This window comes from Penicilliopsis zonata (genome assembly GCF_001890105.1).
Source record: "Penicilliopsis zonata CBS 506.65 unplaced genomic scaffold ASPZOscaffold_6, whole genome shotgun sequence".
In the NCBI taxonomy this organism is placed as follows: Eukaryota; Fungi; Ascomycota; class Eurotiomycetes; order Eurotiales; family Aspergillaceae; genus Penicilliopsis; species Penicilliopsis zonata.
This window is the reverse complement of record NW_019208916.1, coordinates 1477345-1502434: the sequence shown is the minus strand read 5'-3', so window position 1 is coordinate 1502434 and position 25090 is coordinate 1477345. Positions and strand designations below refer to the sequence as shown.

The 25090-nt window shown below is 54.0% G+C and overlaps 10 protein-coding genes across 10 annotated transcripts; 8 read left to right on the top strand and 2 right to left on the bottom strand.

Annotated features, from left to right (window-relative positions):
* Window positions 1-224: 224 nt before the first annotated feature.
* On the bottom strand, window positions 225-2742 carry ASPZODRAFT_116687 (hypothetical protein). The gene is made up of 5 exons (XM_022721146.1): window positions 2646-2742; window positions 2550-2595; window positions 2096-2502; window positions 1349-2030; window positions 225-1251 (listed from the first exon to the last, which is right to left on the bottom strand). The coding sequence occupies exons 1-5, from the start codon at window positions 2690-2692 to the stop codon at window positions 379-381; spliced, it is 2055 nt and encodes a 684-aa protein (XP_022581902.1). The 5' UTR covers window positions 2693-2742; the 3' UTR covers window positions 225-378.
* Window positions 2743-2996: 254 nt separating this feature from the next.
* Window positions 2997-4877, top strand: ASPZODRAFT_132377 (hypothetical protein). Its single transcript, XM_022723005.1, has one exon. The coding sequence runs from the start codon at window positions 3018-3020 to the stop codon at window positions 4752-4754; it is 1737 nt and encodes a 578-aa protein (XP_022581901.1). The 5' UTR covers window positions 2997-3017; the 3' UTR covers window positions 4755-4877.
* Window positions 4878-5226: 349 nt separating this feature from the next.
* On the top strand, window positions 5227-6843 carry ASPZODRAFT_132376 (hypothetical protein). The gene has a single exon (XM_022723004.1). It carries the CDS (start codon window positions 5366-5368, stop codon window positions 6707-6709), a length of 1344 nt encoding a protein of 447 aa, XP_022581900.1. The 5' UTR covers window positions 5227-5365; the 3' UTR covers window positions 6710-6843.
* Window positions 6844-7302: 459 nt separating this feature from the next.
* ASPZODRAFT_64710 (hypothetical protein) lies at window positions 7303-8373 on the top strand (the record flags this gene model as incomplete). The annotated part of the gene is made up of 1 exon (XM_022729256.1): window positions 7303-8373. One exon carries the CDS (start codon window positions 7303-7305, stop codon window positions 8371-8373), a length of 1071 nt encoding a protein of 356 aa, XP_022581899.1.
* Window positions 8374-8705: 332 nt separating this feature from the next.
* ASPZODRAFT_159268 (hypothetical protein) lies at window positions 8706-10428 on the top strand (the record flags this gene model as incomplete). Its single annotated transcript, XM_022726392.1, has 3 exons — window positions 8706-9291; window positions 9344-9804; window positions 9858-10428. The coding sequence occupies 3 exons, from the start codon at window positions 8706-8708 to the stop codon at window positions 10404-10406; spliced, it is 1596 nt and encodes a 531-aa protein (XP_022581898.1). The 3' UTR covers window positions 10407-10428.
* Window positions 10429-11086: 658 nt separating this feature from the next.
* ASPZODRAFT_132374 (hypothetical protein) lies at window positions 11087-13733 on the top strand. Its single transcript, XM_022723003.1, has 6 exons — window positions 11087-11471; window positions 11529-11665; window positions 11715-12477; window positions 12538-13115; window positions 13172-13259; window positions 13305-13733. Exons 1-6 carry the CDS (start codon window positions 11147-11149, stop codon window positions 13517-13519), a joined length of 2106 nt encoding a protein of 701 aa, XP_022581897.1. The 5' UTR covers window positions 11087-11146; the 3' UTR covers window positions 13520-13733.
* An 852-nt stretch (window positions 13734-14585) lies between these two features.
* Window positions 14586-15655, top strand: ASPZODRAFT_96396 (hypothetical protein). The gene is made up of 2 exons (XM_022730531.1): window positions 14586-15075; window positions 15128-15655. Exons 1-2 carry the CDS (start codon window positions 14673-14675, stop codon window positions 15562-15564), a joined length of 840 nt encoding a protein of 279 aa, XP_022581896.1. The 5' UTR covers window positions 14586-14672; the 3' UTR covers window positions 15565-15655.
* Window positions 15656-15922: 267 nt separating this feature from the next.
* ASPZODRAFT_132372 (hypothetical protein) lies at window positions 15923-17106 on the bottom strand. Its single transcript, XM_022723002.1, has one exon. It carries the CDS (start codon window positions 16939-16941, stop codon window positions 15979-15981), a length of 963 nt encoding a protein of 320 aa, XP_022581895.1. The 5' UTR covers window positions 16942-17106; the 3' UTR covers window positions 15923-15978.
* Window positions 17107-20323: 3217 nt separating this feature from the next.
* Window positions 20324-21524, top strand: ASPZODRAFT_16065 (hypothetical protein; the record flags this gene model as incomplete). The annotated part of the gene is made up of 3 exons (XM_022726480.1): window positions 20324-20999; window positions 21060-21191; window positions 21247-21524. The coding sequence occupies 3 exons, from the start codon at window positions 20324-20326 to the stop codon at window positions 21522-21524; spliced, it is 1086 nt and encodes a 361-aa protein (XP_022581894.1).
* A 1269-nt stretch (window positions 21525-22793) lies between these two features.
* Window positions 22794-24952, top strand: ASPZODRAFT_132370 (hypothetical protein). Its single transcript, XM_022723001.1, has 5 exons — window positions 22794-22941; window positions 22997-23066; window positions 23110-23260; window positions 23358-24521; window positions 24578-24952. The coding sequence occupies exons 1-5, from the start codon at window positions 22825-22827 to the stop codon at window positions 24717-24719; spliced, it is 1644 nt and encodes a 547-aa protein (XP_022581893.1). The 5' UTR covers window positions 22794-22824; the 3' UTR covers window positions 24720-24952.
* Window positions 24953-25090: the final 138 nt, after the last annotated feature.

Below are 25090 nucleotides of genomic sequence, written 5' to 3'. Positions count from 1 at the left end.
CAAGAATCAATGCAGGAATCAATATAGGAATTGACGCAGGAATTATATAAGAATTAATATAAGAATTAGCCTAGAGATCAGTATTTATACTCCATTAAAAGATTAATTAAATACTTATCTAAATAATAAGAAGAAGAAAAGAAGAGAGAAAATAAAAGAAATAGATATATAGGAAAATATGTATCTTCCTAAATAGGATTAGCTTATTGTGAACATTACATCTTGGTACCAGGAAATTGATATTTCTGTATAATAGAGAGTAAAGTAATTTGTCATCTCATCTCTCATCTATAAACTCATCATCTCATCTGTAAATTGTAGTATACTGAGATATAATAGACTAGGTCTTGTAGAGTCTTCTACAGTCATCACAGCAGACTACTCAACCGTCGCTTCATACAGTCTCTGCACCTCCAGAGCAATAGAGGCAACCCCCCCGAAAACGACATCGGCCTGGATGGAACGGCGCAGCGCCTCCATGCCCGCCTGCAGCTCCTCAATCAGCCGCTCCGTGTCCTGCACCTCGGTCGTCGCACTCGGCCGGTCGAGCAGATACGCATAGCTGGCGATGTTGCCCGAACACATGCCGGCGCGCACCCGGCGCAGGATGATCGCCAGCGTGTAGAAGCTCTGCAGCTGGCAGCACGCCATGTAGGGGATGGAGCGCGGGTGGCCCGGCACGGCGCAGCGCCGGGGCCGGGGCCAGATGCCGCCCCCGGAATCGACCTCGACGGTGTCCGAGTAGTTGGGGTTTGGGGCTGGGAGCCGGCGGAAGACGCGCGACACGACCAGCGCCGAGTGCAGGCAGATGCGCACGGATTCAGGCTCCGTCCGGGCGCACAGCGTCTGGATCTCGGCGACCCGCCCGGGCGACAGATGGAGATGCGAGGGAGACGCCGTGCTGGTGCTGCCGACGGTGCTGGTGCCGTCCATGGCGAGCAGGTCGCACTGCCCGTCGAGGAAGATCGGGCGGTCGACAAACGCCCGCACGCGATGCAGCGTCAGCCGCGCCGTGTGGATCAGGGCGTTGGAGATGGCCCACAGGTTGCGCGAGGCGTCGGCCTCGGCGCCCTGGTAGTTGGTCACGCAGCGGAACCGGTCGGCCTCGGCCGCCAGCTCGAGAATGAAGCTGTCGAGCGTCTGCATCTCCTCCCTGCTGACGGTGCTCTTGCTGTCTTCGCGGATGAGCTGACGGCCCAGCGAGCAGCTGCGGAGCAGCGCCACCTGGGCATTCACCACCAGCGGCCATGGCTTAGAATGGATTAGAACGAATGATAGAATAGATGGAAGAATGGAAGAATGGAAGAATGGAAGAATGGAAGAATGGAAGAATGGAAGAATGAAGTACCTCGCGACAGCCCCGGAATTCCGGAAACGGAGTGGAAATGCGCAGATCGTCAAACGCAATGATGGGCGGCGACGCGCTCAGGATGGACGACTGGTACACCAGGAAGATGGTCGCCCACCAGCAGCGGCGATGGGCATCGAGACACCCCGTCTGCGCGTCCTCCTTGTACAGCGCCAGGTCCATGGCCAGCGTCAGCGCCTGGTTCGTGCGCAGCCGCATCTTGGCGATGTTGCCCCGGTGGCAGCATTCGTACAGGCCCAGCAGCGCCAGCGCCAGCACCGGCTCCATCCGGCGCGGGATCCCCGCGTGCAGCGAGCTCCGGGGGCCCTTGGCCAGCTCGTGCTGCGACGAGGCCGCCTCCAGGCCGTCTTCCAGCGTTTCCAACGCCGACCGCGCGTACAGATCGGCGTACGACCGCCGGAGGGCCACGGCGTCCTCCTCGCTGGCTTGGGCGTCGTCAGGGGCGCTGTCGGGCCCGTCTTCCACCTCTGGCGGGGGGATCACCGCCAGAAGGGCGGCCAGGGCCAGCCCCAGCGGCGTCGTGGGCCAATACGGCATCAGCGACGCATTGGCGTACGACGAGCGCAGACTCAGATTCAGGCATTTGTCTTCGCACTGGGGGACTGCTGGCGGGGGGAGCAGGGGGAAGTACGGATGAATGAAGATATAATACGTGTTGATCCTGTCGACGTCAATACATCAGACATCACACAGATGATCCTTAGACATCACACAGATGAGACTTACAAATCCTGGTCACATCGATAGGCCCGGATCCGACAGGCGGGAAGATCGACGGGCTCCAGCAGGGCAGCCCCCGGTGAGGGAAAGCCGAGTCCATCGCCGGCGTCTAACGAGGGAGTCGCCGGCCGGGGAGGCGACAGGGACAGCGCGGGGAATGGATCCCATTGAGGGGGGAGCGGCGGCGCATAGGGGGGGGGAGGACAATGCGAATGGGATTGAGAGTGAGGATGAGATTGAGAATTCGAATGATGATGAGAGTGAGGATGAGTATGGTCAGGGCCGTCTCGGTCAACAACAGCCTTCATCCGCTGCGCTCTCTTCAGCGCCAGCTCCTCGGCCGCGATGGGCCCCCGTCGGGCTCCCCCCCGGCGACTGGGCTGGTATCGGCATTCTGTGCGGTGCAGAGTGCACTGCCATGAGTACAGAGTACGAATCTTGATACCAGTCAGGGTCTTACACTCGCACAGGGCTTCTGTCCGTCACAGCGGATCTTGGCCGCTCGGCTGCACGTCTATTAGCATCCCTTGCATGCCGGAAAATAAACTCCACATACCAGGCCAGACAGGCCAGCTTGACCGGCCGCGAGGGGTGCGATTTCATGATCGATAATAACAGAAAATTCGATAATAATAACAGAAAATTATATAGGTGTGTAATATGTGTAACAAATAGACTAGTAAAATGAATCACTAAGATCAAATAATTCTCATTATCGATCAAGTCGGCGACTCGGCCTTTGATCATGGGCCGTTTTCCGGTCCGACGCTAGACCCATTCTAGAATCCTCAGGCCATTTTTCGCCCATGACGGCGCTAGACCACTTCGGGACGTTATCTGCCGCGATATAAAATCACCTTGTGTTATCTTCTTGGTCTCCTTTCAATCCATCATCTTTCCTTTTCCTCTTGCTTCCTGTGCCTGCGCCATGGCTGTCCCTGCTGCTGACGAGTACTATGACCTGGGCGCCTTCGGGCGCGCCATCACCAGCAACAGCGCGGATGCCCAGGTGTGGTTCAACCGCGGCCTGACCTGGGTGTATTCCTTCAACCACGTCGAGGGCGCCTACTGCTTCCAGCAGGCCATCAACCATGACCCAGAGTGCGCCATGGCCCACTGGGGGCTCGCCTACGCCGTGGGGCCCAACTACAACAAGCCCTGGGAGAAGTTCGACCAGGGCGACCTGCACAACTGCGTGCGCCGCGGGTTCGAGGCTTCCCAGGCGGCCCTGAAACACGCCCCCGGGGCCACCCCGCTGGAGCGGGCGCTGGTCGGGGCGATGGAGGCCCGGTTCCCCACGGACCAGCCCGCCAGCGACTACCCGGCGCTGAACCGCAGCTACGCGGCCGCGATGGCGCGGGTGTACGAGGAGTTTGGCGCCGATCTCGACGTCGCGGCGCTGTACGCCGACGCCCTGATGAACATGACCCCCTGGACGCTGTGGGATCTGTTCACGGAGCAGCCCAACCCGCAGGCGCCGACGCGGGAGGTGCAGCGGGTGCTGGAGCGCGCCCTGAAGCAGGTCGCCGACGGGGCCAACACGCACCCGGGCCTGCTGCACCTGTACATCCACTTCATCGAGATGTCGCCGACGCCGGAGCTGGGGATCCCCGCGGCGGACCTGCTGCGCGATCTCGTTCCGGACGGCGGACACATGCACCACATGCCGACGCATCTGGACGCGCTGATCGGCGACTGGCGGCGGTCCATCGCCTCCAACCACAAGTCGACGCTGGCCGACGACAAGTTCTTCCGCAAGAACGGCGCGCGCAACTTCTACACCTTCTACCGCATGCACGACTACCACTCGCTCGTGTACGCCGCCATGTTTGCCGGGCAGTCGCAGACGGCCCTCGACGCCGTCTCCCGTATGGAGGCCACCGTGCCCGAGGAGGTGCTGCGCATCGAGTCGCCGCCCATGATCGACTGGCTCGAGCAGTTCCTCTCCCTGCGCCTGCACGTCATGGTGCGCTTCGGCATGTGGGAGGAGCTCAAGCAGCGGGCCCTGCCCGAAGACCCGGCGCTGTACGCCGGCACCACCGCCGTCACCCACTACGCCCGGGGCATCGCCCACGCCGCCACGGGGGATGTGCCCGCCGCGCGCCGGGAGCAGGCGCTGTTCCGGGCCGCCTGGCAGCGGGTGCCTGCCTCGCGGCGCGCGTACAACGGCCGCATCATCGACATCCTCGAGGTGGCCAACGCCATGCTGGAGGGCGAGATCGAGTACCGCGCCGAGAACTACGAGCAGGCGTTTGCGGCCCTGCGTCGCGCCATCGACTTTGAGGACAAGCTGCCCTACAGCGAGCCCTGGTCGTGGATGCAGCCCGTGCGCCACGCCTACGCCGCCCTCCTCATGGAACAGGGCCGCCTGGACGAGGCCGCGCAGACCTACCGCGCCGATCTGGGCATGGACAACTCCATCATCCGCCCGCGCCGCCATCCCAACAACGTCTGGTCCCTGCAGGGCTACCACGAGTGTCTCATCCGCATGGGCCGCTTCGACGAGGCCGCCGTGCTCGAGCAGCCCGTCAAGCTGGCCCTCGCCGTCGCCGACGTCCCCGTCAAGTCCTCGTGCTTCTGCCGCCTGGATACCTCGCAGGCGCCGGATGTTCTGGCGCAGGGCCGGCCGCAGGCCAACGGAGTCGGAAAGAAATGCTGTTCATGATACCATACTTTTTCTTTACTTTTCCTTTCTACTGTCTAATATTGCAATGAATCACCTTTTCTCCTGTATATATACAAATCAATAAGATGATTCAGATCTACAATAAGAATAGTCACACTGGTTCCACTAATGCAACATATAATCCAGAATCAACATAACCACACAGTAATAATGATATGCCTACTTCCTAGTCCATAAGAAAATATCATACATAAGATTTAGACATTATAAAGAAAATAGAACAATCTGGTAATCGATACTGTAGACACCGGGCCAATCGGAGGCCCCGATCAAAGACCGACCATCTAAGGTTCTGCCACCTTTCCGGATCCGGCAAGTCGCCATCGACGCACAGACCCGCCACACGCCCAGCACGAGCCTATCAGTGGACCACACCAAGTGGGGCATCCAGATAATCTTATAAATTTTTATCAGGCTGACTTGCTGGTTCTTGGGCCTCTTGAGGCCTCTTGCGCTCTCTTGAGGCCTCAACCTCTGGCATCAGTCCCTCTCACTCCTGTTTCCGATATCGGCTGGGGGGATATAAATACACCACACACCACACCCACTACAGACATCAAGAGAAAACACATCAGACATCATACACAATCATGGGTTCAGTCTCTGCCACCCCCTCTACCCCAACCCCCCCCAAACCCGCCGTCTTCTCGACGCGGGGCCAGGATGCCGTCAATGCCGGCAGGACGCGCAAGACGTGGGACATCATCAGCGACATGTGGCATGCGCAGACCAACCCGGACGGCATCCTGTCCATCGGCATGGCGGAGAACTCGCTGATGCACGAGACGATGCTGGAGTACATCAACGCCAACTCCCGCCTGTCGAGCGAGCATCTCACCTACAACAACGGCAGCATGGGCTCCCGGGCCCTGCGCGCCGCCGTTGCGCACTTCCTCAACCGCCATTTCCATCCCCGGCGCCGCGTCGAGCCCGCCCACGTCCTCATGACCAACGGCTGCTCCTCCGCCATCGAGCATCTCAGCTTCGCCTTTTGCAACCCGGGCGAGGCCGTCCTGCTGAGCCGCCCCTACTACAGCACCTTTGTCGCCGACCTGACCCTGCGCCCGGAGGCCGTCGTCGTCCCCGTCGACATGGACGGCCTCGACCCGCTGAGCCCGGAGGTCGTCGTCGCCCGCTACGAAAAGGCCGCCCAGGCGTACGAGGACCGCACGGGCAAGGCGGTCCGGGCCGTCATGCTGTGCAACCCGCACAACCCGCTGGGCCGCTGCTACCCGCGCGCCACCGTCGACGCCCTGCTGCAGCTGTGCCAGAAGCGGCAGATGCATCTCATCAGCGACGAGATCTACGCGCTGTCGGTGTGGAAGAACACGGTGGATGGCGGCGAGGAGAACCAGGCCCCCTTTGAGTCGCTGCTGTCGCGCGATCTGACCGGCCTGATCGATCCCCATCTGGTGCACGTTATGTGGGGGATGAGCAAGGATTTCGGCGCCAACGGCTTGCGCGTCGGAGCCATCATCTCGCAGAGCAACGAGGACTTCCACGTTGCGCAGCGCTGCATGTCGCTCTACTCGTTTGTCTCGAGCATGTCGGACCAGATCACCGCGCGCATCCTGACCGACGACGCCTTCACCGACGCCTACATCGCCGCCAACCAGGCCAAGCTGTCGGCCTCGCACGCCTACCTGGCGGGCGAGCTCAACAAGCACGGCATCGACTACGCCCGGGGCTGCCATGCCGGCTTCTTCCTGTGGGTGAACCTGGGCAAGAAGTACCGCGAGCTGCATCCCGAGGACAAGACAGAGGGTCCTGCCTTTGCCGACATGATCTTCCAGAAGCTCATGGACCAGAAGGTCTATGTTGCGCATGGGACCGCCTATGGCTCGGAGATTCCGGGCTGGTACCGGCTTGTGTTTTCCCATCCGCTGCCTTGGCTGGAGGAGGCCATGGCCCGTGTACTTCGTGCAATCAATTAGTTTATACCCATTATGATTATGAGAATATGTTACAGACTATTGTAGTAGTTATCAATTAGAAAGTTGCAGACAGTATCAGCTAGACTATGATTATTCAGTCAGAAAGTTCTGTGGAATCAGATTCTGCATTATGCAAGACATTAATTTTATCATTAGTAGGAATAGTAGAGAGTATAGAAGACTACCTAGTAATCAGGTTGTAGGACAGCATACTGAATATATAAGATATCTCTTGGTACCTTGGAGCTTGAATCACCCTAGCTTGATCAAAGCCTTCAGCTACTTCACTATACTCTGCTGGCATGATATGGAATAGTGGTATGACTACCATTGCATTACAGCTGGTCCATCTCAGGGGCGTCAAACTCGGTAAGAGCGTTGATAATCATCTATATTGTGATATTGTACAATGACTAAATCCTCCCGGCCTTTGAGACGGCCTTGACGGCCTTTGATCCGCTTGGTAATCATGCCACGCGATAAACTCGTATATATCATGGAGATACCACACACCAGTAAGATCTCACAGCGAAGCTTACTCCAACACCACTACTAATATCATCCACACTACCCTATCACCAGATCGAGATAAGATGTTCCCCTGGATTCGACTCCCTCTCATCATCAACGCGCCCATGAGTGGCGCCGCGACAGGCGAGCTGGCCGCCGCCGTCACCCGGGCAGGCGGACTTGGCCTGATCGGCTGCGACCACCCGCAACGGCTGGAGCAGCACCTGCAGCGAGCCCGGGCGTTGCTGAACCAGACGGGGATTGAACCAGTCCCCGGCGACGAGGCAGTCCCCGAAGGCAGTGGCAGTGGCAGTGCCAGTCCCCTGCCCGTTGGGGTGGGCGTGATTGTGCTGGGTCTGCCCGTATCCTCCTTCATGCCGTTGGTGGCCCGCCACCGCCCAGCCGTGGTGTGGCTATCGTTTGGGTCCCCCGACGACTTCTCGCGCTGGAGCGAAGGCATCCGGCGCGCCTCTCCCCAAACCCAGGTCTGGGTGCAGGTGGGGAGCGTTTCGGCCGCCGTGGCCACGGTGCAGGCCTGTCGGCCGGACGCCGTGGTGCTGCAGGGGTCCGATGCGGGGGGTCACGGCCACGCGCGCGGGTCGAGCATCGTGACACTCCTGCCCGAGGTGGCGGACTCGCTGGCGGAGCAGAACCTGCTTGCAAGCACCCAGCTGATTGCCGCCGGGGGCATCATGGACGGCCGCGGGGTTGCCGCGGCGCTGGCGCTGGGCGCGGCGGGCGTGGTGATGGGAACCCGCTTTCTGGGGGCGGAGGAGACGCAGGTGCCGGACGCCTATCGCCAGGAGATTCTAGCGGCATCGGACGGCGGGGAATCCACGGCGCGGTCGCGTGTCTGGGATGAGATGTGGAGCGAGCAAGGGGAGTCGCCGTGGCCGGCGCTGTACGACGGGCGGTGTTTGAGGAACGCCTGTTCCGACGAGTGCGAGCAGGGGCTGTCGATGGAGGAGATCCGGGCCCGGCTGTATGCCCGGGCGTCCAGGGGGGCCAGCGGCAGCCGCTACAGGGATACCGGTAGTCTCTGGGCCGGCACAGGGGTTGGGCTGGTCAAACGGGTGCAAAAGGCCGGGGATATCGTCGAGCAGGTGCGGGAACAGGCCAGGGGGGTAGGCCACTTGTTGGATAGGCTGCTATGATGTGGAGATATTCCAAGTTATATGTTATGGAAACTCCAATGAGAGTGTCTGGAAAGGAATTACTATCTGTTATCTACAATTTTATCTAATTTATCAATTGATGATTGTTAACATCAGATAACCTTCAAAGCCCGTCTCGTATCTTCAAACGCCGTTTGCTGGTTACTGATAAGGCTTGCCCTTGTAAATGCGGGGGAGCCTCATCCTATTCTGTATTGCTATATATTCCCAGCCTGTTCTCTCCTATCATCTCTATTCATCTGTATTAGCATCTTACTCCATCTATTATCCTATACCCATCCATCATCCATATTCATCCATCACACTCTAACATGGAAAAAGATGCCATCGAGGAAAAACCCCCCCTCGACCTGCAGACGGTGCCCAGCTTAGAGGCCAAGGACATCGACCATGGCGCCGACACCCAGCTGCGCCGTATGCTGGGCACCCGCCATCTCACCATGGTGGCTCTCGGGTCGGCCATTGGGATGGGCATGTGGCTGGGCAGCGGCGAGTCGCTGATTGACGGCGGCCCGGCGAGTCTCTTCATCGGCTTCTTGATCAGCGGCTCCGTGGTCTGGTCGGTGTGCCAGTCCATCGGCGAGATGGCAATCATGTACCCGCTACCCTCGGCCTTTGTGCAATGGACCACCATCTTCGTCTCGCCCGCGGCCGGGTTTGCCCTCGGCTGGAGCTACTGGTTCTCCTACTGGATCACCATCGCCAACGAGCTGCAGGGCGTCGTCACCGTGCTCGAATACTGGACCGACGCCGTGCCCAAGGCCGCCTGGATCACCGTCTTCTGGCTCGTCATCATCCTCATCAACATCTGGGTCGTCAAGTTCTTCGCCGAGGTCGAGGTGTTTTCCTCCACCGTCAAATTCGGCTGGATGTTGATCGTCATCATTGCTCTCCTGGGTATGTCATTTCTATCATTCATTATGGTTGTTGTTATCATGCTAATCATCAGTCATCACCTGTGGCGGCACTTCCGAGGGCCCCATCGGCTTCCGATACTGGGACGCCCAGCCATTCAACAACGGCTTCAAGGGCTTTCTGTCTGTCCTGCCCACCTGTGTCTTCGGCATGGCCGGCTCGGAGAACGCAGCCCTGGTGGCCACCGAAGTCGCCAACCCGCGCCGCTCGGTGCCCAAGGCCATCAGCTCCATCTGGATGCGTCTGGGCCTGTTCTACGTGCTCGGCAGCCTGATGATCACCCTCACCGTCGACCCCTCCAACCCTGATCTCTTTGGCGCCTCGGGCAGCAACGCCTCGCCGTTCGTCATCGCCTTCAAGAGTGCAGGCATTCCGGCCATGGCGCACATCACCAACGCTGTCATCCTCATCTCCGTCATCTCCACGGGGAGTATCTCCGGGTATGGCGGTTCTCGTATGCTCATGGGGCTGGCCCATATCAACATGAACCACAAGGTAGATACCCCTTTTCTCTTCTTCTTTCTTTTGCATATTGATTGATTTTTCAGGTCTTTGGCAAAGCAGACTCCATGGGCCGTCCCTGGGCCGGATACATCGCGACGATCGGCATCGGCGGCGCCCTGGCGTACCTGAACGTCTCGCACACGGGGGCCGAGGTCTTCACCTGGCTCTCCAACCTGGTCTCGCTGCTGACCCTGTTCGGCTGGGCGATGATCTGCGTGTCGCATCTGCGCTTCCGCTACACGTGGAAGCTGCAGGGCCGCGACGTTGCCCATCTGCCCTGGCGCTCGTGGGCGTATCCCTACGCCACCTACTGGGGGCTTGCCTGGTGCATCATCATCACGGGCGTCGAGTTCTATCTTAGCATCTGGCCGCTGGGCGACAAGCCCTCGGCCCAGAACTTCTTCGCCAACTATGTCTCCGTCGTCGCCATCATCGTCATCTATATCGGCGCCCAGTGCTGGTATCGCGGCCCGTTCTGGGTCGATGCCAGCACCATCGATATCGACCAGTGCCGACGCTTCTATGCCGATCACGACGATGAGGAGGTCGGCAAGAAATCCTTGGTCAAGAAGCTGGTCAAGGTTTTTGAGTGATTATCCCCTTTTTGTACATAGCATAGCATTCTCTCTTCAATTGTTTTACTATCAACAGAGTAGTGAGTAGAGAGTAGTTAATAATAGCTCAGTAATGATTCAGAATTGACAGTGGTGAATATATTATAAGTATATAGGTGCATGGCAGATGCATCTTTAGAGTATCATGTCATCTCTACAGATATATAAGATTATACAGCAGATAGCTAAGTAGATTAAATCAGTATAGCTTAAGTGCTGGAACAAGAGACTATACCCTATCTTATGTTTCTACATAATTACTCATGTTGATTTTATTCTTAAAGTAATACTAATACTAATAGGCTAGTCTAGTATAATAATATATATACTATGAATAGAGCTACTGCTTATTATATGGAGTATATATAGTCATATACTTTAAATAGTTAGAGCAAGATTCTGCATTTTAGTTCCCGCCATTGCATATTCTGCTAGTGGCCAAGTACAATTTAATTGCAATAACGCATTTTTGGGCGCAGATCCCTGCCTTTTAGGGAAACATATTGCCTAGAATCATGTCACTGACTAACCGGTTCTAGTAAGACCAACTGCCAGGCGTATACGAATACGAAGCCGATAGAAACCGCAATTATGGACAGTTAAATCTACTGAACTGCCGCCTTGAATTTATTTTCTCCTCTCCTCTACACTCTTTTCCACCCATTCTATACTCACATACAGAAATATCAATCTAGACGCATACTCAATTTCGGCTTCTCATGGCGAAACACGACTCTTGCGACCCCCCGCCGTACCCCCCTCCAGACCACCTCCCGCGCGACTCTCCTCCTCCCTACTCGCGCACCAGCTCCCTGAGAGAATCCGTCGCCTCTACCGCCGTCTCGGATGACTCCCTCGTTCACAGCCCGACCGACAGCGTCATTGTTGATCGATCAGCGGGAAATGGCTCTGTCCAACGCATGTCAATCTTTGTCCAGTCCTTCCTGCGACCCTGCCAGGCCCCGCGCCTGATCGATGTCTCGTCCACCACGCAGTCGGCAGCCATCCCGGCCTCTCTAGATATTGTCGTTATGGTGGTGGGGGGTACGTGAATGGAGCAAGCCCCGGGAAATCCTATGGTTCTAAAAACTGGTTGTTCAGAAAACGTCGATCCCTTCCTCACGCTGGGCAAGAGACTGGCCCGAGATGGCCACCGCGTGCGAGTCGCCGCTCTGCAGCAGCACGAAGAGCAGGTTCGCCGGAAAGGACTCGATTTCTACCCAGTCCGGTCGACAGGAGTGAGTGACAATGGGCGGTGCCTCTACATATTCTCCCGCTGACCGGCAGGATCTCTCCCAAGCCGCAGATGGCCCCCAGACTCGCGTCATGCTCCTGGACCAGTATACCAGCTGCTGGGAGGCCTGTATAGCATCACTCGATGCGAACGACAATAGCAGCAGCAGCAGCAGCAGCAGCAGCGTCACCAGCCAGCCCTTCATGGCAGATGCGATTATTGCCTCCCCCCTCGCCCACGCTCATATCCACTGCGCCCAGCGGCTGTCGGTTCCCCTGCACATCATGTCCAGCACCCCCTGCTGGCCGACGCGCGAGTTCCCGCATCCCGAAGCCCAGAGCATCACCCAGATCGACGATCCGGGGCTGTTGAACATGCTCACCTACGCCATGCTCGAGGAGTCTGTCTGGAACAGGATCACCGAGCCCGTCAACCGCTTCCGACAGCTGCTGGGCCTGCCCGCGCTGTCGTCCGAGCTGGCCGGCCGCCTGCTCCAGGACTGCAACGTGCCGCACACCTTTTTCTGCTCGCCACGCCTCTATCCTCGCCCCCGGGACTGGCCCAGCTGGGTCGAGATCACCGGCTACCCGCTCGACTGCTCTGCATCCTCGCCGATCAACAAGGCTCTCGATAATTTCTGTCAATCGGGGCCCCTGGTCTACCTCGCGCTCGACGAACAGGCCGTCGTCAACCGTTCCCAGCTCACGCAGGCCGTCCACCAAGTCAGCCAGCATCACGGACTCCGTCTGATCCTCAGCCCGTCCTGCCAATCCCTGCTTCCCCTGGGCAATAACATCATCGTCAGTGACGAGGAGGGTAAGCCAATCCTTGTATACTTATTATAATCATCATTGTTCTCATGGTATTCATCTTCAGCTTGGATCCTTTCGCGCGTCGACATCGCCGTCCACCATGCCACCGCCCATTCCACGGCCATCACCCTCCAGTCCGGCACTCCCAGCGTCACCATCCCCCTCGCCTGCCGCCCAGACCAGCACGACCGCGCCGTCGCCATCGCCAAAGCCGGGGCGGGGGCCGCCCCCCTGCCCGAAGCCGCCGTGTGCCCGACCACGCTCAGCCAGGCGATCGAGTTCGGGCTCAGCCCGGGGCTCCGACAGAACATGCAGCCGCCTGCCGACCCGTCGGCCTCCCTGGAGGAGGTGCTCCGCTGTGTCTCGCGCTGGATCGCGCCGCGGCTGAAACTCTGCACCCTCACGGGCGATCTGGCCGTGTACCGCGTGCAGGAGTCCGGCCGGGAACTGTCTGCAGCTGCGGCGGCCGTCTTGATCGCCAACCAGCGTCTCAAGCCCGCCGATCTGATCAACCTCCCCATCCATGTGTACGACGTCAAGGCCGAGCCGACGGCCGCCAAATACCGCGGCGCCGTCGCCAACGCCGCTCGCGACATCGTCAACGCCTCGGATCTAGTCAGCAAACTGCCTGGTTTGCAGAGGGTAAGCGTCTCCGACAGCTCAGCAAAGCCAAGTGTACTAATGTCCTCATTCTGCAGAACACCGGGGCCAAACGAGACGTCGTCGAGGAGATTGGCGTCGGCACCGCCCGCTTGTTCGGGAACATCGCCTTGTTACCCTTCACCAGTAAGACACATTCCTGCTCCCGATGTATCCTGTCTAACCCTCTAGCAACCGCATTGGCGGTCAATTCCGTGCTGATCGGCGTCAAAAGCGCGCGAGCCATGTACAAGCAGGACGGGCCCCAGGGCCAGGCCGATCCTGACCGCAAGACGCAGGTCGACTGGCGGGCATTTATCGACGAGCTGCAGACGCAGCGGGGAGGACAAGATCCGCGGGTCCAGGAGAAGGAGTTTTGCAAGGCTGTCCTGGACAAATTCAAGTAGGTTAGGTTATACTTTAATACATTAACTACCATGTTAGAGACCTTTTAATACATTTTATATATTACTCTGCCAAAATCAACTCAACACAGAGACTTGCCACCAGGGTAGGATCCCTCGACGCGGGAAACAGCGTTTTAGCAGTGCTCTGTAGGGCCGCCGGCGACCAGATACAGGCTCTGGAGGATGTTATAATGAATTACAGTAGTACTTGTGCTATTAAAATGATGTTAACTTCAGTATAGACACACATATATATATATATATATATTATAAATAGAGTAGATATATATATTAAGATTTAATTCAACAGTTCTTCCTATATAATCTAATATACTATATAGTACTCAACACCGTAAAGAACTCACACTTTGTTGTAAATGGCAAATACTCCATAGCTATACACTTAGCATAGCTGTACTTGGAAGATAGTCTAGATAAACACAATACTATTGTTAGAAATGGGGCCAGCTTGACGGAGTATTCCACTAGACTAAAAAGGTGTCTAAAGAATACTAATTGAGAATTTCGACTATTAATATACATGAGAGCTATTCTAGCCGTATATATGTCCTATAATTATATTCCATTGTGAAACACTGACAGCTGTTAAGGCTGAATGGCGATCCCTAGGGCTGCATAGGCAGGACAATCTACATAGTATTCATTTTTCGCTTAGCGACACTCCATACTTCCCATTCAGGTTACTGAAAAAGATGCTGACCCGAATACGAGGTCCCTTGAATAACCTCATCTCATACTGAATCATATAGTGCATACGCAGAGTACACTGAGGATGAGCTATAGCATAGAAGTCATATGCTTGAAATAATGTTATTACCTAGGAAATGTCTATTTGAGTATAGTAGTAAATATAAATGATGCGTCGAACTCTGCATTTCATGTTTTGACGTCGTTCGTATCCGGGTTCGGGTCAAGATCCGGACCTGTTTATAGATCTATTATGGATCTGTGGGATCTTTGTAACAATATTGTTGCTGCCTATGTTAAACGTATATATCTATGCATGCCAACTTCAATTCATACTCTTCAACACCATACTATACATCTATTCTAGAATCTATTCTATAATCTATTCTATACATCTATTCTATACATCTATTCTATACGTCTATTCTACTCTTTACTATCCAACATGACGACGACCTACGTTCTCTATAACTACAAGCCCTCGCTGGTGGCAGCCATTATTGCCGTGATATGCTTCTTGACCGTCGCTTTCGGTCACCTCTTCCTCGCGATCAAACACCGCATGAAGTTCCTGCTGGCCTTTATCATCGGCTGTCTGTTTGAAGCCGTCGGTTATGGCGCCCGCGCCGTCAACGCCCACCAGGCGCCCAACTACAGCACGATGCCGTACGCGATGCAGAGCCTGTTCATCCTCCTGGCGCCGTCGCTCTTTGCCGCTTCCATCTACATGATTCTCGGCCGCATCATCCGGCTCACCCAGGGCGATTCCCGCTCTCTCATCCGCTCTACCCGCCTCACCAAGATCTTCGTCACGGGCGACATCCTCGCGTTTCTGATGCAGTGCGGAGGTGAGATATTGGCTATAAAGTGAGAAAGGAATATGAATGCTGATAAAACCAGGAGGAGGTATTCTCTCCGGCGCCAAGACAGCATCGAAGCTGAAACTCGGCCAGGACGTCATCATCGTCGGTCTCGTCGTCCAGATCCTCTTCTTCGGCTTCTTCGTCATCGTCTCGCTGGTTTTCCACCAGCGCATCACCAGCAATCCCACCCCGGCCTCTCTGGCCACTTCCATCCTCTGGCAGCGCTACCTGTACATTCTCTACTTTGCCAGTCTCTTGATCATGATCCGCTGTGTCTACCGTGTCATCGAGTACATCCAGGGGACCACGGGCTTTCTGCAGAGCCACGAATACTTTGCCTATCTGTTTGATACCGCCTTGATGTTCACCGTCACCGTCATCTTCCTTATCTTTCATCCCAGCCAGGTCGTCCCTCGTGAAGGCCATAAAATCTTGGAGGGGACTGAGTTGATGTCCAGCGAGTACCACGCATAATCCTCTCTCATGTCAATTTCATATGTATATATTTCATATGTATATATCTCAGCGTATATATCGTATATAGATCATTTATGTTATTCTGCCTATCATATTTATATATCAGTAGGGTTAGGGTTTAGGGTTTAGGGTTAGGTATTACCTTTGAAGACTCAATTTAAGCTGACTAGACGTCTATCTTCTTGCCGCACGCTTGAGTCTGTGCGGGCTATCATATACCGAGTATTGTGATACTATTTATACTGCGTAGACTATATCCACCTGACTATATACTGGTAAATAAGTATGAGGGAGATGAATCTATATACGAAGATTAGATCTACTATAAACTTGTATGTACATATTATTGACATGAGCATGTGAGACATGACCGCTGAAGTGAATGAATGCGTATGCTAAGGCCTGGCATGCTCATATTTGATAGAGATCGCCAGAGGGGAGATGCGGAACCCAGTCCGGGTGATGGGCGTGCAGGGTGGAACGCAGCTGGGCGATGAGGCGATCGCTGAGACCCTCCATCCACCAGATCCACTCGACCTGGCGGATGGCGATGCTGAAGTAGGCAAAGATGAGCAGGGCCAGGGGCTCCCCCTCCTGCAGCAGATTCAGGTACTCGTCCGACACCTCGAGCAGCCAGGCGAAGATGAGGCCCGGCTCCGGCGGCAGATGCTGGCGGTCCGACTTCATCACGACGGCCATGGTGCGGGCCAGCTCGTCCAGGGCGTCGCGGTAGATGGCCAGCAGGGCGGGCTCGTGGGCGCAGTGCTTGGTGACCAGCTTGGCCACCCCCCACAGGTAGAGACGGCCCTGCTCGAGCACGGAGGGATCGTGGCGGGCGGCGGCCAGGAAGGCGCCGTTGACGAAGATCGGGGCCAGCGGGCCGGTGGTGAACTCGTCGCTGCCCAGGTCCAGCACGGCCTTGATGCCGCGCACCAGGCGGATCCATTCGGAGATGTGCCCGTGCTCGAAGAGGACGAGGAAGTTGGCCGAGTCCGGCGGCCGCGCACACGCCACGATGCACATCATCGACGAGAAGACAAACAGCGTGCCGCAGTGCTGCGACGCCAGCAGCGGCATCACGGGCACCACCGTGCTGATCGCGATCGTGTAATGCCGCTGCGCCTGCGCCAGGCATTGCTCCTCTCGCCCGGGCTCGCTGCGCGCCAGATGCAGCGCCGCCACCGCCAGGATCGTGTGCAGCAGCGGCGGCATCCCGAACGACAGCCGCGGCACCTTGTCGCGCCACACGGCCTGCACCGCGCTCGCCTGCGAGAGCGTGTAGCACGTCGATGTCGTGTAGTGGTGCAGCAGCTCCAGATCAAACACCGTCAGCACCCCGGGAGCCATGCTCTCGTCGGAGCCGCCGGATGCCATTGCTGTGCTTGTGGTCGGAGGTGGTGATGGCCCGCTGGCTGGGATCGTCGTCGCCGGGCTGGGCACACCTTCTCTATGACTGGCAGATGAACTGACGGGCGCCGAGTACAGGCACTCCACGCCGTGAACCAGGCATTTGTGGCAGCTGGGCTTGCCCTCGTCGCACTGAGGAATCAGAACGATGCTTATCCATGTATACAGAAGCCTCCTACCTTGACCTTCCGCCGCTTGCACTGCAGACATCCACTGCGGGACTTGCGGTGTGACCGACGGCCACCGGCGGCGGGCATGGCAACCACAGTAGATGGAAAGAGACGCTTTAAACACACTTATACCTGGGTATGTTGCTTCAAACTGCACTGATTCGCATTGAACCGTCTGCAGCGATTCAGTAGTTAATATGCAGTTTTCTGCAAGGCTGAGACAAAAGGCTGGAGCCTGAACCTTCCAACCTTCGGGAATGCTGAGTCAGCCCCACGTGATGGCCGGAATAGGGCTGCTCTGCCAAGACACTCACTGGACGTTGTGGGTCTAGCGTTGCATCGAACACGGGCCGCTATCCCCTTCCAGGGCTAGCTCTGAGTTTAATTCCTCTTGTAAAGCCACTAATTTTGTCCCATTAATCAGTCTTGGGCAGATCCCAATCAGCCCCTAAATATAGCCGGGTAAAATTAGGCGGGCTAAGAAACGTTGAGAAATTACGGAGAGGATCGACTGCGAATCCGTCATCAGATAGAAGTTTATACAGAGTGGACTAGATATATACTTTAATAGACCACAGCACGATAGTATGCCTCATTGGGCATTAAACCAAATCATGGTGTACGCTTGATTGGACCGGGACCTCTCCTTTTATCAGAGCTGCTCTCCTCACTAGTCAGGCCACCTACTAGACAGACTAAGATTGCTGAGCAGTCGAATGAAAATTGAAAAAGGGAAAAGGAAAAGGAGAGAGAAAATCACTCAGACTAGACAGGGATGTTGTTGAAACCGCTCAATAGGGTTAGATCAAACGCCAGTTCAAAGATATCAGTCAGTAGGTCTAACTCTAAATGGTTATTGTAATCCAAGCCAACTACAGCTAATCAGAGCGATGGAGTATTAGAGTAGGAGGCATCAGACTAGCGGGTAACTCGATCATCATAGATACATATGACATCAACGACAGATCTAGGCTCGGATTTATTTCGGGCCACCTTTCGGCCATATCCCAAGTTGCCCGATTGGGTCTGGTACAGTGTTTTCTCTTTCCTGGTATTTTATTTCTATTCTAAGAAATATCCATACTATCTACCTTGAGTATAGTCTAAATTTTCTCCCTGTTATTCTAGATGTCATCTCCCCCCTATAAAGAGACGACGATGCCATGGTTGGAGGGAATTGAAGAATGACTTTGGGAGCGGTTGAGTGGTCTGTTTGCCAGAAAATTCCTCCAAAGCTGGAAAGTAGTCATATATATATATGTAGGTAAAGATGGATATAATTATATGCAGAGATATAATCACCTTTTTGCAACATTTGCTCAACAGATTGAATCACTTCTAAAACAGCCTCTACCGTCTTTGTCTCTTTGCGCTGGTCACTATCATCCGGCAAGGCACTGTGAGTGTAGAAAGTTGAGATCCTCCGACAGGTCGACCAGCGTCTCCATAATCTTCATTATGAGGGGATTTTCATGTATGGAGCTGTGTAGAGAATTAGTATTGTTCAGCTCAGCGGCGGACCCTCGACCACAGCCGGGGTTAGCATGATAAATATATTATCTACCTAGATGCTAAAGCTGGTACTTGCCAGTGATTGCCCTTGGTGCAGTGCTATACTGGCTTGACGCAGGTGACATCGCAATGCAGCTACAGATTAATAAGAAGGACAGTTTTTATGTTATTAGCAGAGTATAGAGTTAACCTTCTACTAAGTATTACAGGTGAGGAAATTCACGCCCCCTAGAGCTTAAAAGAGCACTATAAAGGATAGTAGGATTCAAAATCTATTAGAATAATTAAATATAAATTCTTTTAAAACCTAGATAATGGTGATATTAAGTAAAATATTGATCAATATTTACTAAAACTAGCCTAAAAATAAAATAGTCATGAGTCATAAATATATAATAATAAAGTGCCTAGTATTATAGTAAACAGTGACAGAAGTTAAGTTAAGATTAACTTGAACCTTCTTATATAGCATACTCAATATAGTGTACTATGATACTATTGACTCTATATAGGGATTGTGAAAAACACCTGGTATTGACTTGGGCGTCAATCAACAGAACTAATAAATAGCCATCAAGTAGTAAGTTGCTCTAGCAGTGATAATAAGCATAGGGCAGGTTTACACAGCTCAAGAAGATCTAAATCATCCCAAGCACGCTTTATTTCTACATCAATCTTGAGGCAAAGATGGAATTGATTTTCAATGACTCGGTTCTATATCGTGATTAGTTAAATCGGTCGATTCCCAGTTTCCTTTAGTCATATCAACAACATGGGGGTTGGGGTCAATATACTCGGCAACAGATGATTTATCAATTGATATTATTGAGCACAGAATTATAACTATTAGATAAGACTACGGCCATTTCTATAGTATTAAATAAAGCTATTTTGGTATTGTGAATCTAGAGAGCTGCAAATCCTATTCTCTATACTTTTTACCTATCTCCAAAGCATCCGCCGATATCCAAGCCTACATACAGGCATAGAGATGTCCTCGATCTCTTTATACTATGTGGGCTAGAGGTACTATACTACAATGCAATTTCTCACTGGTGGCTGTCGCAGCTTTCTAATGATCAGAACATCTCTTTGACTGCTACAGAATCCCATAAGGCATCATAGTTTAGAGGCTTAGAATATAGAAAGCTGATAGGAGGGTAGATATTGAATGTCATATAGTACTATTATATTAAAGTATAAATGTGTCTATCTAGAATATAGGACTATGGATCTAACAGGCTGTAAAATACTTCTCATTAATATGCCACATAAAACTAATACTTATATTGCCAGCTCATTATCTGAATTGCACCCTTTATCATTAGCCACGTCACCTGGAGGCTACAGGGTTTATATGAACTACGCATCTTCATTTGCAGTAAGACATGGCTAGCTCAGGTTCTGCTGAGATCTAGACCATGACTAGCGCTAGTAGCTCAGTATCTCCATGAATATCAAGGAATCAAGTTGGATCGGTTAGAGGTGCCTCGCATAACCCCGCACAGCAACGTGTTGATAATTTATTAAAGTTCTCGCTCCCCCATATATCGATTGGATCCTACTCGTTCTATACTCTCTCTCGCAGTGTAATGAACATGAATTTCTCTCGCTTACTGATACCATCTCGCTCAGCTATATCCCATGGCAGGAGAGCCCTGTCTTCGATGCCCCCGGGATACAATGCCAAAGTGGGAAATCTGCAGACCTTCACCCTCCCAGCCGATGTTACAGACACCCCAGGCCACCGCGCGATGGGACGTGCGATGATTCAGACATGGCGACAGGAAGGCATCCTGCAGATCTCCACCGACAGCGAAGGACAGCAGCTGCAGCAGCAGGCAATGGAGGCGAGTCGTCGGTTTTTCCGTCGGCCATCGCATGAGAAGGCAGCGTGTGTGGATTCGCAGAGTTATGCCGGGTACATTGCCTCGGGGGAGGAGATCACCGACGGGATTGCAGACTACTCCGAGATCTTCACCGTGCTGAAAGATCTACCCCCTTCTGATCCGCGGGTGCAGGCGCAATGGCCCTGCCACGGTCCCTGTCCGTGGCCTCCCCCTTTTCCTGACCGAGAGACGACGACGACGATGAAGGCGCCAATCGAGGCGTATATGACCTGGCTGGGCAGGCAGGGCGAGCGTCTCCTCCGACTGATTGAATATGGCCTAGGAGTTTCCGAGGGCTCTTTGACGAGATATACTCGGGATGGATGGCATCACCAGCGTGTCCTGCGGTTTCCTGCGCGCAACGCGACAAACGGCAGGGGGAAGACGGGACGAGGCATTGGTTCACATACTGATTACGGCTTATTAGTCATTGCATCTCAAGACGACGTGGGGGGTATACAACATGTATACAAGAGTACATTGTTCCATGTGTGTACTGACATCTATCCTATAGGCCTCTTCATCCGTCCCCCTCGTCAAGACGAAGAGTTTGCCAACTGGGAAAAAAGCGCTGCAGGTTTGCGAGAGGAAGATGATGGATGGGTTTATGTCCCGCCGGTGCCTGATGTGCATACTGTCTTCCTAGGTATTGCTATAAGAGTAGGCTATATACATTGTTAGCCTCACTAACTACTAGTCAGGGGACATGATGCAGTATCTGACGAAAAACCATTTGACAGCAACACCGCATAAGGTCGGCCTGAATACACGCGAACGCTTCGTATTTGCCTATTTCCACGAGCCCAACTTCGCCGCCGTGCTCAAACCGCTGGATGGAAGCGAGGGCGCTCTACATTACGGGACGCATTTCACCAACATGTTTATGCGCAATTACCCAGACAGAATCACCACCCAGAGACTGGTGCGGGAGAATCGCTATGACAAGCTGGCAGAGAGGGAACTGCGCTGCTACAGTTGAGGAATAGCTATAACAAGTGCTGGTCTGACTTCGGAGTACTATATGAATTGTAGAGCTGGTCTGACCTGAGAGTACTATATGAATTGTAGAGCTGGGTCTGAATGAAGACCACTAAGTGTTTTATCAAAACCCTAACCCTAAACCCAACTGAATTTTATCTATTTTAATTTCTCTGTTTACTATTATCCTTATTTTCCCATTCTTGCTGTCATATAGTAAGTTATATCAATAAGATCGACGAATATATCTTTAGGAATGTCTCAGTGAGTGAGAACTGACCTGAAGCGTGCTGGAATGATTGATGAGGCCTCAAATCTGCCTTGTCCGCATCTTCAACACAATGGCTAGAAGCTGTTCAATACCATCAGAATAGAGTTAATACACTCACTCACCATACTTGACCACGTCCGTCGAGCGTACCGGGTTCATCCTTGAAGAGAAACCGATGGGACTCGGGAATGAGGGAACAGCCCCGTCTGGGTGACAGGATCAAGTGGTCTAAGCATCTGCAGGTACACCACAATCCCTGAATTACAGAGTAGAGCTTCCTCGGTGAGACTGCCAACCGGAAATCCATGATGAGTTGAGATCGCTCTACTGGCTTATTGCTCTATCCACACCATTCCATTACCTGTAAGAAATCATACGATTGGTGGTGATGGATCAAAATAGGTTAGAGGCACCACTCTGCCTTGTCATGCTATCCTGAACACCCCACGAGCCGCCATGATGGTCTCTCGTGACTTTCAAAATCGGGTCGGGTCGGAGTTTGAAATTCCTACTGTACGAAGTAGAGCCGACAGTGATCGGGATAGCATAGACAAGGTGGTGATTTGTGATCTGTTTGATGCTGATCTCAATACCCTTCTGTCAGTCAGAAAACATAATATATTGAACACGAGCCCGGAAAGTCGGAGCGACAGCCGCTGACAATCTGGGGAGAGCCCAAGGGTCTGTGGGGATGGAAAACTTGGAGATGAAAGGTTGGGGGGTGGGGTCGCTTCGGGCCGAGGCCCGCAATATCACAGCAACAGGCCATGCATAGCCATTCACAGCCATTCACAGGCCGCTCCGAGGTCCGTTCTGTATTCAGCCTAGTCACTCCTCCCTGGTCTCGCAACACCAGTCACACACCCTCATCTGATGACTGGCACGCAAGGAAAGGCGCGGGCCAGCTTGCCGGAGAACTGCCAAGCCAGGAAGCGAGAGAGTTGGGATTTGGAACTTCAATGGGCATAAAAGCTCTGATGTCTCCCAGGTTAGTCTACCAGGGAGTGGTTGTCTTAAAACATCTTTCATAATGGCCAAAGGAGAAGAGGTCGCTCAAGTCACCGAAGGGTTGAATGCCCATATTGTCGCCGAAGGCACGGGCAAGACTGCGGGCAATGATGGTGCCACGCAGAGGGAGGTGTACAATGTATGTGTTGGGAAGAAGCATGGAAAGACTATATACACTACTAACATTCGTCTAGGCCGAGTTGTACGCTGCTATTCAGGAGTCCAACATCCCCAGATGGGGCAAAGCAACCATCCATCTATACTGTGAGTACCATCTATACTGTGAGTTAATATGGCTAACCAATAGACTGTGTCTTTGTTGCCTTCTGCTGTGCCTGTGCAAATGGTTACGATGGCTCCTTGATGGGCTCGATTACCGCCATGCCTCATTTCAAGGCGACTATGCACAGCCAGAATGACGGCTGGAAGGTTTCCGTCATGACTTCTCTGTACAGCGTGTGAGTCGTACTACCCTCCCTACCCTACCCTCCCTACCCTACCCTAAACATCAATACCAAGAACGGTAGTTTCTATATTCATATGCTAACCAGCAAGTGGCTCCATCATCACGACTCCCTTTGCTGCCGCGGTAAGCGACAAATGGGGCCGTCGGGTTGGCATGGTATTTGGCTCCTTTGGGATCATCCTGGGCAGTATCATTGCATCGAGCTCGTTCGGCATGACCCAGGTGACGATCGGGCGGATCGTGCTGGGCTGTGGCATCCAGTTCATGACGGTGGCCGCGCCGGCGTACTCGATGGAGATTGCTCCGCCGCAGTGGCGTGGGCGCTGCACTGGCTTCTACAACTGCGGCTGGTTTGGCGGCTCGATCCCGGCGGCGCTGGTGACGTTTGGATGCCAGTACATCGACAACAACTGGTCGTGGCGGATCCCGTTCATCTGCCAGTGCTTTGCCTGCTTCATCGTCCTGGGCTCGGTGTACTTCATCCCGGAGTCGCCTCGCTGGCTGTTTGCCAGGGGCCGCGAGGACGAGGCGATCGACTTCCTGGTCAGGTACCACGGCAACGGCAACCGCCAGTCGCGGCTGGTCAAGCTGGAGATCGAGGAGATCCACGAGAGCATCCGACAGGACCTGCGCGACAGCGAGATCGCCTGGTGGGACTTTCGCTGTCTGTTTGACACGCACGAGGGCCGCTGGCGCTCGGCACAGGTGCTGATGATGGGCGTGTTTGGCCAGTTCTCGGGCAACGGGCTGGGATACTTCAACGCCAACATCTTCGACGAGATGGGCATCAAGTCGACCGCGCAGGAGCTGGGCTACAACGTCCTCAACTCTGTTCTGTCTGCCATCGGCGCCGGCACTGCCGTCTGCTTCACCGACCGCATGCCCCGACGCACCGTCCTGGTGTACGGCACCTTTGCCTGTGCCTGTATGCTGGCCATCAACGGCGGCGCCAGCCATGCCTTTGGCGCCAACGAGAACAACATCTCTGCCGGCCGTGCCGCCCTCGCCTTCTACTTCCTCTTCAACGTCGTCAATTCCTTCGCCTACACCCCCTTGCAGGGCGTCCTGCCCGTCGAGGCCCTCGACACCCGCCGCCGCGCAAAGGGCCTGGCGTTTTACGGCTTCCTGACCGGCTGTCTGGGCTTCATCAACACCTTCTGCACCCCTATTGCTGAGTCGACCATCCATCTCAACTATATCTGGGTCTTTGTCGGCTGGGACTGCGTCGAAGCCGTGCTCTGGTACTTCTTCTGGTCTGTCTTCTCTTTCATCCCACCCGGCTTTGTTTCAGTCTTGCTAACCAGACCAGTGTTGAGGCCCAAGGCCGCACCCTGGAGCAGCTCGAATGGGTGTACACACAGCCCCATCCAGTCAAGGCGTCCCAGCACCTGGACAAGATTGTCCAGCAGGCCGATGGGACCGTCAGCGAGAAGATTGTTGACGGGGTTTGATGAAGCCTGATGGCCACGAAGACGTAATGACAAGTTTTTTCAATCTACTATGAGATCTGTCCCAGGATAATTCGTACTTAAAAAGATGTCACAGGAATATATGACCATATAAGGCTCTAATTAATGTCTAGACATTTTTAGTGGCTCAGCGGTCTAGTGGCCCCCTAGATTTTGTCAAAAAACATAACAGCAGAATCTGATAAATAGTGAATCTGATAAATAGTGGAATCATGATATACTCTCTAGATTTGCTATTAGTGTTGGAAAGTGTAGATAATCCATTTGTCAGCAATTTCCTTATAAACCTTTATATTCTCCTTGAAATGAAATTCCCCTCATTAACAGGCATAGTTGGAACCCACGCGATAAGA